The sequence below is a fragment of the Labeo rohita genome, chromosome 22 (assembly GCF_022985175.1).
Source record: "Labeo rohita strain BAU-BD-2019 chromosome 22, IGBB_LRoh.1.0, whole genome shotgun sequence".
NCBI lineage: Eukaryota > Metazoa > Chordata > Actinopteri > Cypriniformes > Cyprinidae > Labeo > Labeo rohita.
This window is the reverse complement of record NC_066890.1, coordinates 66369541-66390152: the sequence shown is the minus strand read 5'-3', so window position 1 is coordinate 66390152 and position 20612 is coordinate 66369541. Positions and strand designations below refer to the sequence as shown.

The 20612-nt window shown below is 33.6% G+C and overlaps 1 protein-coding gene across 1 annotated transcript in view; it reads right to left on the bottom strand.

Annotated features, from left to right (window-relative positions):
- Nucleotides 1-17090, bottom strand: part of arhgef3 (Rho guanine nucleotide exchange factor (GEF) 3) — a 68590-nt gene extending 51500 nt beyond the window's left edge. The window contains exon 1 of the mRNA XM_051095087.1: nucleotides 16808-17090. Within this exon, the coding sequence (XP_050951044.1) occupies nucleotides 16808-16842 (35 nt within the window). The 5' untranslated portion in view covers nucleotides 16843-17090. The remainder of the gene's footprint in view (nucleotides 1-16807) is intronic.
- Nucleotides 17091-20612: the final 3522 nt, after the last annotated feature.

Genomic DNA, 20612 nt, shown 5'->3' with positions numbered 1-20612 from the left:
GATGATATTACTGCACAGTATTTAGTAATCACACCTAAGAAAGAAATCATACCTAAGTTTGGGGAATACACCAACGGTGTTGGCGACAATTACTTTTTACTTATTTCCTTCTTATTCTGAAAAAAATACAATATATTGCAATATGTTAATTAAAAGGGCCGGCCTTAAAGTATTCAATGATGTGTTGTTTTTAAGCCACATGACATTTATATGTTCCTCAAAACACTTTTTTTCCACTGTCACCCCAACATGGAGGACACCGGTTGAAGTGCTCCAGAAATTGCTCTGTAACCCTAATTTCTGAACGTCTCTATTTTTTTGCATCATCTTTGGTTAGTAAATTACATATTTTTATTCAGAAATCAATATTATCTAACAGTTTTTCTGTAAAATGAGAAAATATCAATGTTCCCATATGGCAACGCTGTACCACAGTGGAATTGAAGTAATGTATTTCGCCACTGGGATTTTTTAATAGATAGTAAAATCAATAATTTGATTGTTTATGAATTATTTATGAATTCGAAGTGTTTATTGTAGTATATGTGTATTTATGTATAAATAAGGAAATTATTTAGTCTTTGCAATACATGCAGACAACAATATTTTACATAAAGGGCAATAGGAAGAGTGCCGAGTTGCTTCTTCCATGTGATGACAATGAAGATGAGTTAGCCTTCAGTGACATAATAATGAGTGTGTTTGTGCATGTGTTTATGTGTGTGTATGTGTGTGCGGCAGATTTAGATGGAAATTAAGACTGGATACATCAACTTCTAAAAGAAATGTGCATTTGAATTCAAAAGTAAATCATAATTTAATAGAAAAAGTAATTTTGGGCCATTTTCCATTGTGGTACACTGTTGCCATATGGCAACATTTTCTTAAATATATATATATATATGTATCTGAATGTATTTTTCCTTTTTTGGTATATTCATCAAACTTAGGTCTGATTTCTTTTGATTGTGTGTATGTTTTCTGAGTGTGTGCATGCTTATGTATATTTTTTTATTGCTAAATAATTACTATATACAGTATACAGTACACATAAATATATACAGTACATATACAGTATATACAGTACATTCTTGTAACTACATACACCTGACACTGTGTTCTCCAGTTTTTATGTAGTGTCTAATGAATGATCTGTAGTGTGTATAGTATTGACTAATATGTGTATGATTTGAAAGTTTGCTTGATTTTGAGTACAGGTGAGATGGTTTTGAATCGATTGTTTGATTTTGCCAGAAGAGTCAGGGGTTCAGTGAATTTAGTTTGAACATTTGGATTTGTGTTTAAGGTTTTGAGAAAATGAGTGATGGTTTTAAAAAATGTGTTTTAGCATTTCAGAAAAGCTGTAATATTTTTTGAAACCTGTGATATTTTTTTTTCCCTTTATTTTGTTGATTAAATAAATTGCTGAGCATAAGAAACTTCTTTAAAAACCATTAATAATCTTACTGATCCCATATATATGTGACCCTGGACCACAAAACTAGTCATGAGTAGCGCGGGTACATTTGTAGTAATAGCCAAAAATACATTGTATGGGTCAAAATGATCGATTTTTCTTTTATGCCAGAAATCATTAGGATATTAAGTAAAGATTATGTATCATGAACCTTAAATATACCAAAACTTAATTTTTGATTAGTAATATGCATTGCTAAGAAATATGCATTGCTAATAACTTAATTTGGACAACTTTAAAGGTGATTTTGTTAGTATTTTGATTTTTTGCACCCTCAGATTCCAGATTAGGAATTAAATATTGTTCTATCCTAACAAACCACGCATCATCGGAAAGCTTATTTATTCAGCTTTCAGTTGATTTATACGTCATTTATAGCATTTATAGCTGTTATAGCTCTTCACTGTTTGTTAGAGTCAAAGTTTAAGTAATTAATATTTGGTATATGTTCTTTTTTATCACTGTAACAAACATGATTTTTGAGGTCATAAATAATATTATTGGGGCATGTTTTAGAAGAAATTTTCTTTTTAGAATCTTTCTACGTTTTCATTTTTACATTTATTTTTTTGTAATTGTTTGTGAAATTTATTAGCAATTTTCGAAAATTGTAAAGCATACACCAAATTCAGTGTATTGACTCACTATTCAGAGGTGTTATGATTGATTTATCCATCAACTTAAGGGATAGTCCACTCAAAAAAGAAAACTCAGTCATCATTTACTCACACTCATGTCATTCCAAACCTATAAAACTTTAGTTCATGTTCAGAACAAAAATGAAGATATTTTAATATTTAAATTTTTAATGCTTTAATTTTTGCCCATTCATTTAATGTCTATTCTTGGACTTTATATGATGAACAGATTTAGGCTTTTATCCACAGTGCATATAAACATTTTCAAAGTTCATACACAGAGCACATCAAATGTCGTAAACGGAAGCTCAATCATGTGCAAGCTAAAGCGATCATGTCTCTGAACAGATTACCATTTCACACAGCCTCTCATGGCATAGAAGCACAACTTTACGTAACATCATTACATAAGAAGACAACTCTGAGATGCAAATACACGGATCAAAATGTCTTTCTAGACATTAGACTGCACACACACAGCAGACCTGGTTTGATCAATACTGATCTACTATAAATACAGTACTGTAATCAAATCCACCCACACTGACCACCTCATGGAAACTTGCCAAGGTTAGTTTCAGACTAAAGGCGCTGATGTGGTTTGTATAAGCAGACAGGATGAAGTACTGAATACATGTTCATGATTGGATTTCCTGTGTTAAGACAAGACACACAGCAGGGCTAATTATGAGCGTCTAACTCATTAACAGTTTCATGACTTCGTTAAAAGTAACACAACTTAGACGTTCAGGCTAACCAACTTCGTCATAGTATCGTGGACTACAAACACCCGACAGGGCTTTATTCCTTTGTTTTTGTGTTTTATTATGTAATTTAACAGTCAACATCATTTGCAAGCATGTTTACCTCTAACTCAGAAAGTTCACTTCCAGAATGAAAATTTCCTGATAATTTGCTCACCCCATGTCATCCAAGACCCATGTCTTTCTTTCTTCAGACGAAAAAGTTTTTTAGGGAAAACATCCATATAGTGGACTTCAATGGTGGCCAACGGGTTGAAGGTCCAAACTGCAGTGTCAATGCAGCTTCATAGGGCTCTACACGATCCCATCTTATCTTGTGAAACGACTGGTCATTTTCTTAAAAAAATAAAATGTATATGCTTTTTAACCACAAATGCTCGTCTTGCACTAGCTCGACCTCACACACTGCATAATCACACACGTGTGACGTAGGTAAAAATACCGACCCAGTGTTTACAAAGCGAACATCAAAGAAAGCCAATTGGCCTATACTAAAAAAGGTAAAACAACGATGTTGGACGATTTTTAAAGTTGGAGGATAAAATGAGTTTTTCGCCCTACCTTTTTGAACCAGAATATATAGAAGAAGAACTGACCATGCACGACTTTTTCAACATGATTACACAAGGCATAAAAAGATATTGCAGAGTTAGTGCAAGACGAGCATTTGTGGTTAAAAGTATATACATTTTTATTTCGTTAAGGAAATGACCAATCGTTTAGTTAGATAAGACCCTTATTCCTTGGCTGGGATCACTGCACTGAAACTGCAATTCAGACCTTCAACTCAATGGCCATTAATAGTTCATTATATGGAGAGAAAAATACTGGAATGATTTCCTCAAAAACCTTAATTTCTTTACGACTGAAGAAAGAAAGACATGAACATCTTGGATGACAAGGGGTGAGTACATTATATGTAAATGTTCATTGTGGAAGTGAACTAATCCTTTAATTGGAGAGAAAATCTAATGCAGAATGATGTCATCAAAATTGTTGATCCATATTGGTGGACTTTAAAGGAGAAGTTCACTTCCAAAACAAAGATTCACATATAATGTACTCACCCCCTTGTCAGCCAAGATGTTCATGTCTTTCTTTCTTCAGTCGTAAAGAAATTTTGTTTTTTGAGGGAATATTTCAGGATTTTTCTCCATATAATGGACTGATATGGTGCCCCGATTTTGAACTGCCAAAATGCAGTTTAAATGCAGCTTCAAATCCCAATCAAAAAACGATCACGAGTTTTTTCGTGAGTTTTTCGACATAACCTAACTGTCTTGAACCAGAATACACACAGTTCAGGGATAGTGAGACAAGACGAGCATTTGAGATTAAAAAGTATTTAAATTGTATTATTTTTATGAAAATAACCAATCGTTTTGCTAGATAAGACCCTTCTTCCTCAGCTGGGATCGTTTACAACCGCATTTGTGATCGTTTGAAGCCGCATTTAAACTGCATTTTGGAAGTTCAAACTCGGGGCACCATATCAGTCCATTATATGGAGAAAAATGCTGAAATGTTTTCATCAAAAAACATAATTACTTTACGGCTGAAGAAAGAAAGACATGAACATCTTGGCTGACAAGGGGGTGAGTACATTATATGTGAATCTTTCGTTTTGGAAGTGGACTTCTCCTTTAAGAGAGACTATATAGAATGCATGTATCTTCTAAATTAAAATGCTATTATTGTTTTGGAACACACTAGCTTATTTAATTTTTAAAATTTCTATTTTTATACAGTAATATAACATTTAAAAGAGAAACAGAATATTCAATAAGAAAAAATGTATTAAAGGACTTAATTCTATCCCATGCAGTATTATTTCAGTATCACAGAGATACCATTAAGGTTTTTATTAATATTTTAAATTAGTTTTTTAAGTTTTAGTTACAATTTCAATTTTAGTTATAGTTTTTGTAAGTTTTCTTGTATTTTTTAATTGTCATTTTAATTGTTTAATAAACATGTCTATATAGTTCTTAATTTTATTTCAGTTTTAGTCATTGCAGTACATTAAGTTAAACTAAACAAAAATGATAAATGTAATAGCGACTAGCTGAAAGTTACGTTTTTTTTTTTTTTAATTATTTTACGGTATATTTATATGTTATGTTACAGTTAATGTTTTTTCAAGCAATGATTTTTATATACACACACACACACACACACACACACACACATATATATATATATATATATATATATATATATTTATAATTAATAAATGTTGTAGAAGTATTGTTTATTCTTATTTCATGTTAACTAACGTTAACTAATGAATCTTATTGTAAATTGTTACTGCTGTTTTAAAGGAAGAGTAAGTTATAATAAATAACTTTTGTTTATATATTTGCTGAAGGCAAATTCTTTCACTCACTTTTAAAAAGTATACTGAGTGTGAGATGTGCTATATAAACAATAAATTATAATTTATTATTAGCAGTATATAAGATAGAGCATACACATTATGCAATGAAATTTAGATCAGTACATGCATACACAAAAAATAATAATAATGTACTGTGTACCGCATATAAAATAAAAAAATAATGTAGTCTGTATGTGTTGTGTAGTAAGTATTATGACAGTATGCCATTCTGGTTCATGGTTACATCAGTGATGATTCTCTGATTATTTACTGCCATCTAGTGGCAAACATCCAATCTCACCTTTCAAAATGACAGCCTGAGTCCTCCAGTCACTTCACTAGTCTAGTTTATGTTTAGTCTGTGTTGAATCAGTATTTTTATGATCTCACTGAGGTGTCAAGTTCAGTAATTCTACCCTGAGATGAAGCCTAGCTCAAAAATCTGTCTATATCTACTCATCTATCGTCTCTATGAGGCACATCCACAATAACTTTAAAACAAGCAGTCTAGCAAATAGCATTGAATGTTATACATTTCATATCACCACTGCATAATGAGCCCTTTTATTCCCCTCAGACTAAACTGATCCAGTGTCAGATCATCTGACACACAGCAGTCGCCCTCGAGCTGCTTTAACCCAATTTAATGTAGAAATAAATGTTGTTCCTTACAAGACTTAAATCAGTAAACACGTAAATATATCTGCCACAGCAAGCCTTTCATTTTCTAAAAAAAAATTATATGGTATTAATTTTATAACATTTTTAAAGCAACTTTAAAGTAACGGAAGTTCTTGTCCAGAAAAACCCAGTAATCGTTTCTGGCGATTACAGAGAAATGGGAGTTCAGGAAGCTGTTCCCTGATCTCTGCACCCTTACCTGTACAGGAAACACTCACACACACACAAACAGCTGTTTCCTCTTCACAAGTCAATTTTTCCCAAACCAAGGAACTCACTAACCTTGTGATCTCACATCTGACCCGTTTACACTAGTTGCAAGCATGAATGTGTGTTTGAACTGGCCTGAATGAAAGTGATTAATGCTTATATAATAATTTCAACGCATTTACAAAGACACAGGACTGGGGCTCAGACTTGTTATGTGTTTTCTTAGAATTCTTTTCCATGGAGAGTTTTATTGGCATCATGTGCTTATGAGTATAGGCTGCGTAATGTGCATGATGTGCATGACTCTCTCTGTGTGTGTGTGAAAAGATGTGTTTGCACTTGGAATCACACACACACACACACACACACACAGAAGTGCACTGACTAACATGCTGGCGAAGCAGGACTAGCCATGACATCATGACTGTAGAGCCTCACCCTGAAAGCCATCAGACATCCTGCCCTTACAAATATGACATTAACTAAAATAATCTCTTCAAATCGTATATTTTACCTCATGACTGCCAGATAGAAAGGTGCAAACATCCTAAATTCTTTCTGCAAATCAATTTTGACTGTTAAATGCTGTCTATGGCATTTGTGTTAGACTGTTATGTTGATTACCACAAAAAAAAAAAAAAAAAAAAAAATGAAGGAAAATTACAGAATACATGTTCCTGGATAAATATTGCAGTATTACATATAAATACAAATACAGTAATGTGCTTATAATGGAATAAAATGGGGCTATGCATGGACATTTGAGGTTTAAAACTTTTGCAGTGGGACTAAATCAATATACAGTAAAGTTAAATACAAAAGTTTTTCTATGAGTGTGTAAATATTTATGTACAGTCACAATCCTCTAGTGTCATAATGTCACAGCAGCCTTCACGCTCTCGGTGAACAAATATGCCCTACTTCCCTACTATACTTCATACAGCAGTATATAAAGAGCATCATGTGAAATGAGCAGTATGTCTGATTTTTAAGTATTTATAAAACATAATGTGAAGTATGTTATGTGAAGTCTTAAGTGCATAACTGATGGACATTTGACTGTACTGTAAAAAAAAATGTAGTTTTTACAAAATAATTTTGGCAGCTGTGGTTGCCAGAATAATTTTGTAAAAGATACAGGAAGCTGTAAACACATTTACAGAATAAACTGTCCATTTTACCGTATAAAAATAATTTACAAAGAAGAAAATTTTAATGTAAACCCGTAAATTCAACAACACACACTGCTACTAAAATCTGTTTTGTACCTTTAACACATACTGACATCCACCATAATAATGCAAGTGGTAAAAGGCAAAGCCACATTAAATATCAAAGTTCATCAATGTAGCTTTTCCATAAATGTAACAGACCATAAATGTACATGTTCCATGTAAAAAAAAAAAAAAAACGTGACAAACCTGTAATCATGAATAACCATAAAATTCCAGTTTTTTAAATGTATTTTTTTCACATAGAAATTTTTTTATAGTAATTTCATATTTTTTAAATAGTATTTTTACAGGAATAATAGTATCATAACATCATTTCATCATACTTTTGCTGCCAAATATATATATATATATATATATATATATTCAACTATGGAAACTTAACGTATTTTAACAGTAAAGTTATTTCCCATTATTTTTTTTATTTTTTTTTCTGGCGCCCCAACTGCTTTTTATACATAAAAAAACTAATATATATTATAAACATACATAACTGAAAACAAACTAAAATTAAGATGATTATTTAAACAAAATACTTTTTTGCACAGGGAATTTTTGGAATATAAGTTTACCATTTGGACTGTAAATAATATGTTGATTTGTTCAATTTTACTTCTAAAAACTGTAAATTAACAGCATTTTACTGTAAAATCTGGTTAGATCTTTTAGATCTTGTTTTTCCCCTGTATACAGTACAGAAACTTACTGTTAACCTATTAACATTTTATTTTCTTTAGCATTTTTACAATATTTTACAGCTAAAATTACACTTGTTGTACCTCAAGACATCATATGCCTTATATTAAGACGTATGACTTATATTAATGTATTTTATATACACAACCCCATTAAGACTGAAAATCTAATGTTATCTAATGATGTTAATTATAAAAATAAAAAACAACTAGCAGAAAAAGCCAGGCAGTATTGTCTTGAATTTGGAGCAGGAAATACAGTATGGAGCTTAAAATATGACAAAACTATTAGAATTTTAATTGTGTAAAATTGAATTACTGAAAAGAGTCACTTAACAAAACTGAATATTATGTTCTGAATATCTTTGTCTTAAAAACTTGAAGCTGTATTTTTAAAAACTAGATTTTTGCAGTCTAAGAATTAAAAAAAAAAATCTGCTGTTTAAAAATACACGTCTATTAAACTGCCATTAAAAATGTAACTGTGTTAAATTTCAAATGTTTAATATTCAAGTTTACAAAATCAAATTCAAAACTATGTTAAATGCCACATAATATTTTGTTAATTTTATTAAATGAGACTTGTCAGTCATTCAAATTTGTCAATCATTCAAACCAATTCAAATTCAAATAGTGTCATATTTTAAGCTCCATAGGGGAGTGGCTTATACAGCAGATATTTGCCACTTCATTTGCTTACAGCTGATTGGTCAAGTTTCGGTTTACCATCTCTCACTCAGGACAAAAGCTCTACTTCACAAAATATGTGCCAACTTTTTCCAGTTAAATGTTTTGCATGAAAAGCGCCAACAATAGTTGACCTAAATCTAGAAATGCCCATGTGCTATAAAGAAAAACCCTATTTTACCACAAAGCGACTGAGAGATTCCCTTACTTTCCACTGCTGAAGTTACAGATACAACAGAAATCCACCTGTTGGTTTATGCCAGGCGTTTTATCACAGCTGAGCCGCAGTCTGCATGATGACTTCAGTTTGGACAACAGGTGCAGAAAACCAACGCAGATGAGAAAAACTCCAACAGCTTACTAATGACAAATGTAGTACAAATATATGTTACAAATAAACAAACTCATAGTCATATGCCACTGTTTTTTTACAACAACAAAAAATACTGACATTTAATCGTAATGACTTTGTCTGCATTTTTTGGCTATATCGTCTTTTACCGTCCTCAACAAAAGTACGGAAAAACAAAGTGTTAACAAAACTTCATAATTGATGATTCACGGCCGAATTAGGCAATCGCATTTGCAGGCTCTTTTTACACGCCGCAGGGCACGAGGGAGTGCACGGTGCTCTCAGTTCAAGAAAAGAGCGAGTATGTGAGAACAGGAGGTGCAAACTGAGCCGCTCAACAGCTGTAAGAAAATCTGATTCAGTAACTCGACTCCAATGTATAACTCGACATTTCCCAGTTACTCACTTCCCATGTTTCAAGGCCTTTCCATCTGTTCTGCTTTCAGCCTCAGTCAGAAAACTGTGAAGGGAAATTCTTTTGTCTCAGAACTATAATGTGACCGACATGTCTGGCTATCAGTAAATAAAGAAGAAACCAACCATATATTTGAAAGAACTGTTTGGGAGTCGATGGTAGCTTATAAAAACATATGGCTCTGTATATTCCAGGTCGCAGTTTTAGGGTCAGGCGCTTATATCTTTTGAAACATTGGTCTAGAAATTTTAGGCACAATTTTAGATTTTAACAAAGTAGTTTTAGACAAGAAACACTTCAAGGGCCCTATAATTTCTGCGATGCAGAAAACATGAACGGAATTGCGGAATCCAGTCATAAAAACGGAATTTACTGTAATGTTTTGGAATTTTTAAAGGATAAATCAAAAGTTGTTCAGTACACTTAAATCAAAACAACATATGGTCTAGTGTCTGTGAATATTAAGCCACAAAAATGTGAATCCTGCATGTTCCTGCGTGTTTTTGCCCTTACGAAAAAGAAGTTAATTCAAGTGTGCTATTGGTATACTTCTTTTAAACGAAAAATGGGAAAGTATACTTTCAGTCTACTTATGTAATTCTCAGAAATGTGCTTTATATACTTCTCAGAAATATACTTAAATTCACATTTAAGTATACTTGATCTATAGGCTTCCACATGTAATCTAACACAATCATCAGTCAAAAAACATAAAAACCATAGATATGTAAAACTGTGTAACATTATGCAATAAAATATCAACCCATGAAGAGGTAATGACTGTCAAACTTTGGGGTGTTGATCCCATGTACGTTTTGATTATCATGAATGTCTTTTTTAGCTTTTTGTTCAAAATGTTGTTTATTTCTTTATTTTTATTTATGAAACTTACCCACATTTAAGTGTTTATAAAAATGAATGCATGAAGCTAAAATAAAATGTTTTTGTTTACAAGCAGATATCCTGTTCTTTCTTTTAATGTTTTGTATGTTCAGATATTCATATAACAAAATATATACAAATTAAAACCTAAATAGGGACATAGTAGTATACTTAAAATATGATGTGAAGTTCACTTAAAGAAAACTTGAGTATACCTGCATTATATTAAACTAGTAGTTTACTGAGACGGTACTTCAAAGTGTACTAAAATGCATAAACAGTATTTCATTAGTAAACTATCAGTATACCTATAAGTTCACTTTTGCAGTACAAACACTTTTGCAGTACTCAAAGTTTACTACTGTTATACTTAAAAGTATACATACTAGAATGTGGGCCAATTTAGTCCCAAGGAGTATTAAATAGTACACTTAAAAGTATACTGCTAGTACACTGATAATTGTATACTTACTACATAAAGTATACTTAAAAATACACTTGAACTTTACTTAAATAAACTGGAAGTATACTTCTTTTTGGTAAGGGCGTGTGAATGAATGGTGCCGACATTTTCAGTCTCTGCCTTAAAATATGAGTACATGAACATATTAACATAACCTCTAGAGTCACTTTATGAGCATTTTACCATTTATTTTGAGAAAAAAACTGTTGTCATATAATATACAAACAGAAACTTAAAGGTCTTCACAGCAGCCGGTCAAAATAAAAGTTTGGTTTAACTTGAAGAAACCATGACAGAAACATATTTTACTACTAGCAGAAAAAGACACAACACTGTATTTCTGAATGAATAAATAAATTATATATATATATATATATATATATATAAAATGAAATCAATTAATTAGAGATGCTTTGATTACTACAATTTAATGAAACCATTAAAATGGAAATCTGAATCTGAGGAAAAAACAAATCATAGGGCCTTTAAATATAATTTTTGCTAGACTAGACAAATTGCTGTTAAATATTGTAAGTTTCATGATTTTAATTAATTAGACATGCTTTTTGATTAATACAATTTAATTTAACCGTTAAAAAAGAGTCTAGAAAAACAAAAATCAAAAAATTTAAAATGGAAAAAACAAGTGGTAAAAAATAAAACAGATTTTATAGGGCCCTACATTTCAGATGAATTTCTTAAAATATCTTCAGACCAACTATTGTTTTACAAGTGTTTTATGTTTTACAATCATTATTACATTATTTTCTTCAAAATGTGTTACTTACAGTTTCTTTGTAAGTATTTGTGAAATTTACTAGCAATTTCAAAGTCAAAGATTTTGCAGAGTCAAAAATGTTTCAAAATAAATCCTGGGACCATCGAAGTCAACTGCCTAATGATTAAATTTAGCATACTTAATGAAGCTGGTCATGTCTTATGTATGTTACGGCCTACATTGTTGAGGGTCGTCTGTGTGAATCTTCACAGTATCTCCTTGCTTAAAGTAAGCAGTGAAGGAACATTCTGATATCATTTCAGTCTTACTGATAAAGGCCGTGTCTGTTATGTGTTACGCTGTTTCTATAGAGACTGATAAACAGTTTGAGCTTTGAGTAAGCGTGCACAGACAACACCTGACCTGTTACTCCCTGTGCTGGAAAAAAAGGGAGTTTTCTGCCTGCTGATTCTGTCCAAACTCTTACTTCCTCTCCAGAACGTAACAGAAGCATTTCTCTTCTCAAAACGAGAAAACCCTGGAATTCACAAACCTCTACGTGGGAACTTTCACTTTCATGTGAACTTTCATATCAGGACTTTTCAGTTCTCAAAGCAATAGTTCACTCAAAAATGAAAATGTTGTTAGTGTTTATTCAACCCTGCCATTTCAAACCCGCATGACGTTCAGCTTTGTAAAGCAAAAAGTACAGCTGATCAGAAGATACACGTGCATGCTTGATGCAAGACCAAACATGGTTCTTGCAGGTCATGCAATAATGTTTGAGCTTTTGTGTTCACAATATTTGATGTGTCCTATATCTATGTGTGTTCATCAGTGTTTATTTATTAATATCAAATAAAGTGAGCAAGTCTGTTCAGAAAACTTGTAATATAAACATATCTTCTGTTGTATTTTAAAGATGAACAGAAGTCGTACAGGTTTAGATGGGCATAAGGGTGAATCTGTTATAACAAATGTTTAGATGAACTAACCCTTGAACTACACTTTTAAAAATAATGGTTCTGTATTGGCATCAATGGTTCTGTGTAGAACCTTGAACATCCATGGAACCTTTCAAATGCAGAAAAGGTTCTTTATAGTTGAAAAAGGTTCTTTAGATTTTTACAATGTTCTTCAAAATGGTTCTTTTAACATCTGTTCACTCAAAGGTTGTTTGGGGAACCAAAAATGGTTATTTTATGGCATCACTGCAAAAACACATTTTTGGAACCTTTATTTTTAAGACTGTATGTTGTACGGAAAAGTGCAGTATGTATATTTTGTGAAGCATCTCATGGAAGAAATGAAGTGACATAGGTCTAGACAACACAATCTTGATTTTGGAATTGGTGCCTAATTTGTATGAATTGGTTCAATCTCATTTGTCTCATTTCGATTTCATCCTAGTGACAGAGTGGACCTTACACCCTTAAAAATAAAGGTTCTTTATGGGCATCATTGATGGATGCCCATCAAATGCAGAAAAGGTTCTTTATAGGTGAAAAAGGTTCTTTAGGTTTTTAAAATGTTCTTCAAAATGGTTCTTTTAAGAACTGTTCACTCAAAGGTTCTTTGGGGAACCGAAAATGGAAAATTTGGAGCCTTTATTTTTTAAAGGTGTACTGCTTTTTTCCCCTAAAAATTGCATTTCGTACAATTCACATTGTACAAATGCATGGAATGTCTCCCACATAAAATAGTTATGTTTTCCTGTGCAATCAGCCTGGGTTTGCCATGACATGACGGTAAATAAATATGACAAAATGTTAATCTGTAATGACTGCATGCAGACTTGGAAAGTCATTGTTCATTGTTATTAGTTATTCTTCACTGGAAATAATGGAGATCACTATCATCATGTTATATTTCAGATCCCCTTTTTTACAGCGGAGACATACATTACCAGTCAGAAATTTGGAATATTTTATGACTTTTTACTGTTTTTGAAAGCAGCCTTTTATGCTCACAGAGGTTGCATTTATTTGATTCAAATGTAATTTATTCCTGTGATCAAAGCTGAATTTTTAGGAGTCTTCAGTGTCACATGATCCTTTAGAAATCAGTCTGTTTTGATTTGCTGCTCAAGAAACATTTCTCATTATGATCAAAATGAACAAAAATTAATTCTTTTATGAACCACTTCATAACCTTCATTAATAAATCATTAACAAACATTACTTAACAGATCATTAACAATATGAGATACTGTTTATGTTAATGTTTACTATTAACTGTATTAAACATTACTTAATGATTAACAGATAATTATTTAATGTAAACTAATATGTCATTAAACTTTCACAATGATTTTGTTAATGAAGCTTTTGTTAATGTATAACACTTTTGCTGCTACTGAAATGTGATACAGGTAAGGTTAGGGACAGGTTTGGTGGTATGGGTAGGTATGGGTAACTTACAACCCTGCTCCAGCATCGAAACAAAGAGGGCGGACTGTTACAACTGATCTGAGGTAAAATGCTCATGTCAATCAACTATCGTGGGAGCGGCCTCTGTCGGTGTGACGCAACAACGAGAATGGCTCGATTTGAAAAAGGGGATATTATTTTTACACATTAATTAAAAAACCACTGCATGGATTTTTATCATTATAGGGTAGATTTGTACATACACTGACAACACACATTAATGTTCAAACAACATGTAAAAGTGAACTAAGCATTCGATGACCCCTTTAACTAACCATGCTTCACACAAATGTTAAAGCAAAAATACTAAATACTAAATACCATAAAGATACTAAATGATTAGTAAACTTTTATAAACATTAACAAATTATTAATAGTTAAAATTTTAGATTGGGTACTGCAAAAAACATGAACACATAATAAATTATTTTAGATGTGTAAAAAAGGTAAATACAGGTCATTTAGGACACATTTTGCCATCAAGATGACTGCTCATACAGGTAATAGTTATTAATAAACTTGTTAATAAATTTGTACTACTAAATTTTTTCACCACGTGTAGATGTAAAAATATAGTATTAGGTGAGCTGAAATGTAATTGCATTTGTAAGCATTAACTAATGATTCATTAAGCATTATATAGTGTGTGTTAATGATTTATTAATGAAGATTTTAATCATTGTAAACCATCTGTCAAAACAATTTGCAGATTTTTTAAAAAGTGCATAATCATTGAAGGTTTAAGGACATTTGTAAGCATTTACATGAATAATGATCTGTTAATCATTAATCATTTGCAAGCACATTATCTCACATTATTTCTAGGTATCTGAATATATATTAACTAGTGATCTATTAAGCATTACATAATGTTGGTTAATGATTATTTATTAATGAAAGTTATTATAAAGTGTTACGTACTTTGGTTCAGCAAGGCACATTAGATTGATTAATAATTACAGTAAAGACATTCATAATGTTACGAAAGATTTCTTTTTAGTCATCAAAGAATGATTTCCACAAAACAATTAAGCAGCAAAAACTGCTTTTGATGTTGGTACCCATAAGAATGATTATCAATGACTGAGTACCAACTATAATTGACTGACTGAACAGTTTAAATACATCTTGTAAACTGTAATAATAGTTCACAATAATTCTAGTTTTCTATTTCTACTTTCTATTTTTAAGCATTAGAAAATTATGCTGAACTTTTGACCAGTTCTGTATATAACAAACTTATCACTCAAACAACAGAGATTTAGATAACACACATAATCATGAGCTCTATATGAGATGTGGAAATATAGGGCATGTGTACTGTGGGAGAGAAGAGGTTGATGCGAATCAAGCGTTTGTAGAAGCCGGCCTGGGTTTGACGTGAACTTGCAATGAAAAGACCAAAGAAAACTTCCCTAATCCAACTAAGGAAGAGGGCCATGAGGATCAGGCCTGGTCAGAAGGTTATTCTGAACGCATTCAACTGGCATTAGCATGGGGATTATGACTCGACACGCTCCGCTGCACTCCTCGCCCGTCTGGGTTGTCATCTCTATATTTCTGGCCTGTGCAGCCTGTTGTGGATCTTTACAGAGAGACAGACCTAAAGCAGTGCGGACAGTCTGTTATTTGGCCTCATGGGGTCTGAGGAAACACCTGCCAACATGCTGGACAGGTGAGCGATCTGCTGTCCCGTGACCGGTGATTGTTCATCTGTCCTTCTGGCTTACAAGATCATATCTTTATAGACACAGTGACTTTTGAACTCCTCGGTCACTGAGACATCTGTTGCAGTATCTAAATATACAGGGAATAAAAGTATAGTCCTACCCGTGGCCACAGCTGTCATGACAGACTCTCACATGTCTAATCATACAGAACCGAAAACCACTTACTGTGGTACTCCCAAATAAAGACGTAAAGAGGCCAGAAACTAACTGAAGCCAAATCCGTCAAGCAAAGCTTTACAAGACCAGCATGAAAAGTTTCACCTACAATTCAAAACAACAGAGAACCAGCATTCCACACTGTCATGTTATGTTTGGAGAGAAAAAAACAACAACAAAAAAACACTCAGACAGTCTCACCAGTGAAAGTGTTTGTCTGTATATTTCCGAGTTTAAATTTCAAATGCAAAGTTTTCAATGCAGACTCAAATTTTAAGTCTGCATAAAGGCCTAAGATATAAAGCTCTCCTGCTTTTTTTAAGACTTAATTAGCGAAACAGATGATTATTTTCTTCAAACATCCAAAAGGCCAAATATTTTGGCAATGTGCAGTTACAGATCTATTCAGCTGACAGGGAATCTTCTTAAAACTTTGGCAAAGTTCTCTCAAAGCTGTGAACAAAAGTTTGTCCACTAACATTAACAGAATGTTTGTCACTGATAAAGTTCTTTAAATGTTATTTACACATAGTTTGTGGACTGCTTTTTCATATTTAAACCGTATTTAAATGTTACAACTTGTTTTAGAACGTTCAGAGAACATTCAAATGTATCATTCCCACAATGTTTACAAAGCGTTAAAATGGAATGTTGCCTTAATGTTTCTCTAACGTTCACAATAACCAAGGTTTAAAAACTTTTGAACGTGCAAAGAACATTTACAATTGTTGATTTCATAACATTGAAAGTGAAAATGTTAGCAAAAACTTGTTAGGACATTTTTGTTAGCTGCATGGGTGCTCTTCAGGTCAACAGTAGTATCACCCAGTTTTGACATATGACATTGTAAAATAAATAAATATAGATATGCGTTTTATTTCATAATGGAAATGGTGTTTACCTTGATCCTTCATCACCTCCGACACTCGTTTGCATTGAATCAGTTGATATCCAGAGAGAGCGGCTCACACCATTGGTCACTAAATCAGTCCAATTGATCGATACGGTTAATACTCAGTTACACATGCACGCCAATTTACATATACGCGTCTTTCGCGTAACTTAAGAAACGACCATGTAAAACTATGAACTTTGAAACAGCCGAACATTAGACTTTGATATGAAAAAAGCTAGCGGTTATTACTCCTATTCCTTGTTTCTACTGTTACTTGTTTCTACACACACACTCCTCCTCTCAGTCGGATGGGAGAGGTTTACTGATGACAGATCACCCGGGGCGTCAATGCTCTTGCACGGATCTGTCCCACGAAAAAAAACACTGTCAGAACACATATAATTATGATGGCTCAATAATATAAGTTACTGCATCCATTAAACACTAGATTTGCTATAGGTTGTATGTGTTTCACATCAATACAATTCATTGATATCTGTCTATAATGTTAAAAATGTATGCAGATCATTCATTCAAACTATCTTCACAACTATGCAGTGGCCTTGTTATACCGTAGCGCCCCCTTGAGGTATTTCACTAATTTTACCACTCAGTACTTTTTATCAGCAATTTAAATGTGTTGACAAACAACATAAGCATTATTGTTGTAAGAGGTGTGAAGATCAAATATCTTCACACCTTTTGATTTTGCCACTGCAGGGGGAGACCGGGGATGGTTTTGACATTTTTGACATTTCTGTCTGTATCTTGTTGTTCATTTAAGAGAGTGCATTAAAATGTGATTCAGCCTAGTTACAAATGTCTGCTATTAAATGGCATAGCTGTTATCTTTGCTACACAAACAGAAAATGCATGGTTTGGTTTCAAAAACGAGGAGTGAAATGTTATAATTCACCCCATAGTCCTGGTTGGTTGTAACATACCATGGAGTATGATGTAACATTATGATATCCACCAGTATAAAATGTAACATTATGATACCCACCAGGATGAGATGTAACATTATGAGACCCACCAAGGTGAGATGTAACATTATGAGACCCACCAGGGTGAGTTGTAACATTATGATATCCACCGGGGTGAGATCTAACATTATGATATCCACCAAGATGAGATGTAACATTATGAGACCCACCAGAGTGAGATCTAACATTATGATATCCACCAAGGTGAGATGTAACATTATGAGACCCACCAGGGTGAGCTGTAACATTATGATACCCAACGGGGTGAGATGTAACATTATGAGACCCACCAGGGTGAGATCTAACATTATGATACCCACTAAGGTGAGATGTAACATTACGAAATCCACCAGGGTAAGATGTAACATTATGAGACCCACCAGGGTGAGATGTAACATTATGAGACCCACCATGCAACGTTATGAGACCTACCAGGGTGAGATCTAACATTATGATATCCACCAAGGTGAGATGTAACATTATGATATCCACCAGGGTGAGATGTAACATTATGAGACCCACCAAGGTGAGATGTAACATTATGATATACACCAGGGTGAGATGTAACATTATGATATCCACCAAGGTGAGATGTAACATTATGAGACCCACCATGTAACGTTATGAGACCTACCAGGGTGAGATGTAACATTACGATATCCACCAGGGTGAGATGTAACATTATGAGACCCACCATGTAACATTATGAGACCCACCATGGTGAGATGTAACATTATGAGACCCACCAGGGTGAGATCTAACATTATGATACCCACTAAGGTAAGATGTAACATTACGATATCCACCACGGTAAGATGTAACATTATGAGACCCACCAGGGTGAGATGTAACATTATGAGACCCACCATGCAACGTTATGAGACCTACCAGGGTGAGATGTAACATTATGATATCCACCAAGGTGAGATGTAACATTATGATATCCACCAGGGTGAGATGTAACATTATGAGACCCACCAAGGTGAGATGTAACATTATGATATCCACCAAGGTGAGATGTAACATTATGAGACCCACCAGGGTGAGCTGTAACATTATGATACCCAACGGGGTGAGATGTAACATTATGAGACCCACCAGGGTGAGATCTAACATTATGATACCCACTAAGGTAAGATGTAACATTACGAAATCCACCAGGGTAAGATGTAACATTATGAGACCCACCAGGGTGAGCTGTAACATTATGAGACCCACCATGCAACGTTATGAGACCTACCAGGGTGAGATGTAACATTATGATATCCACCAAGGTGAGATGTAACATTATGATATCCACCAGGGTGAGATGTAACATTATGAGACCCACCAAGGTGAGATGTAACATTATGATATCCACCAAGGTGAGATGTAACATTATGAGACCCACCAGGGTGAGCTGTAACATTATGATACCCAACGGGGTGAGATGTAACATTATGAGACCCACCAGGGTGAGATCTAACATTATGATACCCACTAAGGTGAGATGTAACATTACGAAATCCACCAGGGTAAGATGTAACATTATGAGACCCACCAGGGTGAGATGTAACATTATGAGACCCACCATGCAACGTTATGAGACCTACCAGGGTGAGATGTAACATTATGATATCCACCAAGGTGAGATGTAACATTATGATATCCACCAGGGTGAGATGTAACATTATGAGACCCACCAAGGTGAGATGTAACATTATGATATACACCAGGGTGAGATGTAACATTATGATATCCACCAAGGTGAGATGTAACATTATGAGACCCACCATGTAACGTTATGAGACCTACCAGGGTGAGATGTAACATTACGATATCCACCAGGGTGAGATGTAACATTATGAGACCCACCATGTAACATTATGAGACCCACCATGGTGAGATGTAACATTATGAGACCCACCAGGGTGAGATCTAACATTATGATACCCACTAAGGTAAGATGTAACATTACGATATCCACCAGGGTAAGATGTAACATTATGAGACCCACCAGGGTGAGATGTAACATTATGAGACCCACCATGTAACGTTATGAGACCTACCAGGGTGAGATGTAACATTATGATATCCACCAAGGTGAGATGTAACATTACGATTATCCACCAGGGTGAGATGTAACATTATGAGACCCACCAAGGTGAGATGTAACATTATGATATCCACCAGGGTGAGATGTAACATTATGAGACCCACCAGGGTGAGATGTAACATTATGAGACCCACCAGGGTGAGATCTAACATTATAATACCCACCAAGGTGAAATGTAACATTACGATATCCACCAGGGTCAGATGTAACATTATGATATCCACCAGGGTCAGATGTAACATTATGCAATAAGAATTATGTCAAAATGGTTTTTATTAGTGTGTGTTTGTGCTTGTGTAACAAAACTGAAGAAAATGAGCAAATGTGTACCAGTTTCAACCACTGAACACTATTTGTGTGTTACGTTAGCATCATCATAATAAAACTGATTCATGTGCATGTGTGTGTCAGACATATTTGTTAAGAAATTTACCATAATAAATTGAACTTGAACACTTGAACACTGAGAAACACCCCTTGATTTATCTTTGTCTTCCAAGAACTAGGCATACTGAAATTTAAAGAAAACATATAAACGAAACAAAACATTTGCTTGAAGTAAGTTATAACTGGGAGTAAGATGTTACTTTAGTTTTAGAATAAATGTTAATGAATTCATCTCGGTCACAAAAAAAAACAAACAAAACGGTTTGCAGGTACTTGGAATCCCTGTTACTGGCGGACTGTCCTCTAGGTGGCGCTGCGCAACATAACATTAAAAAAAACCTCG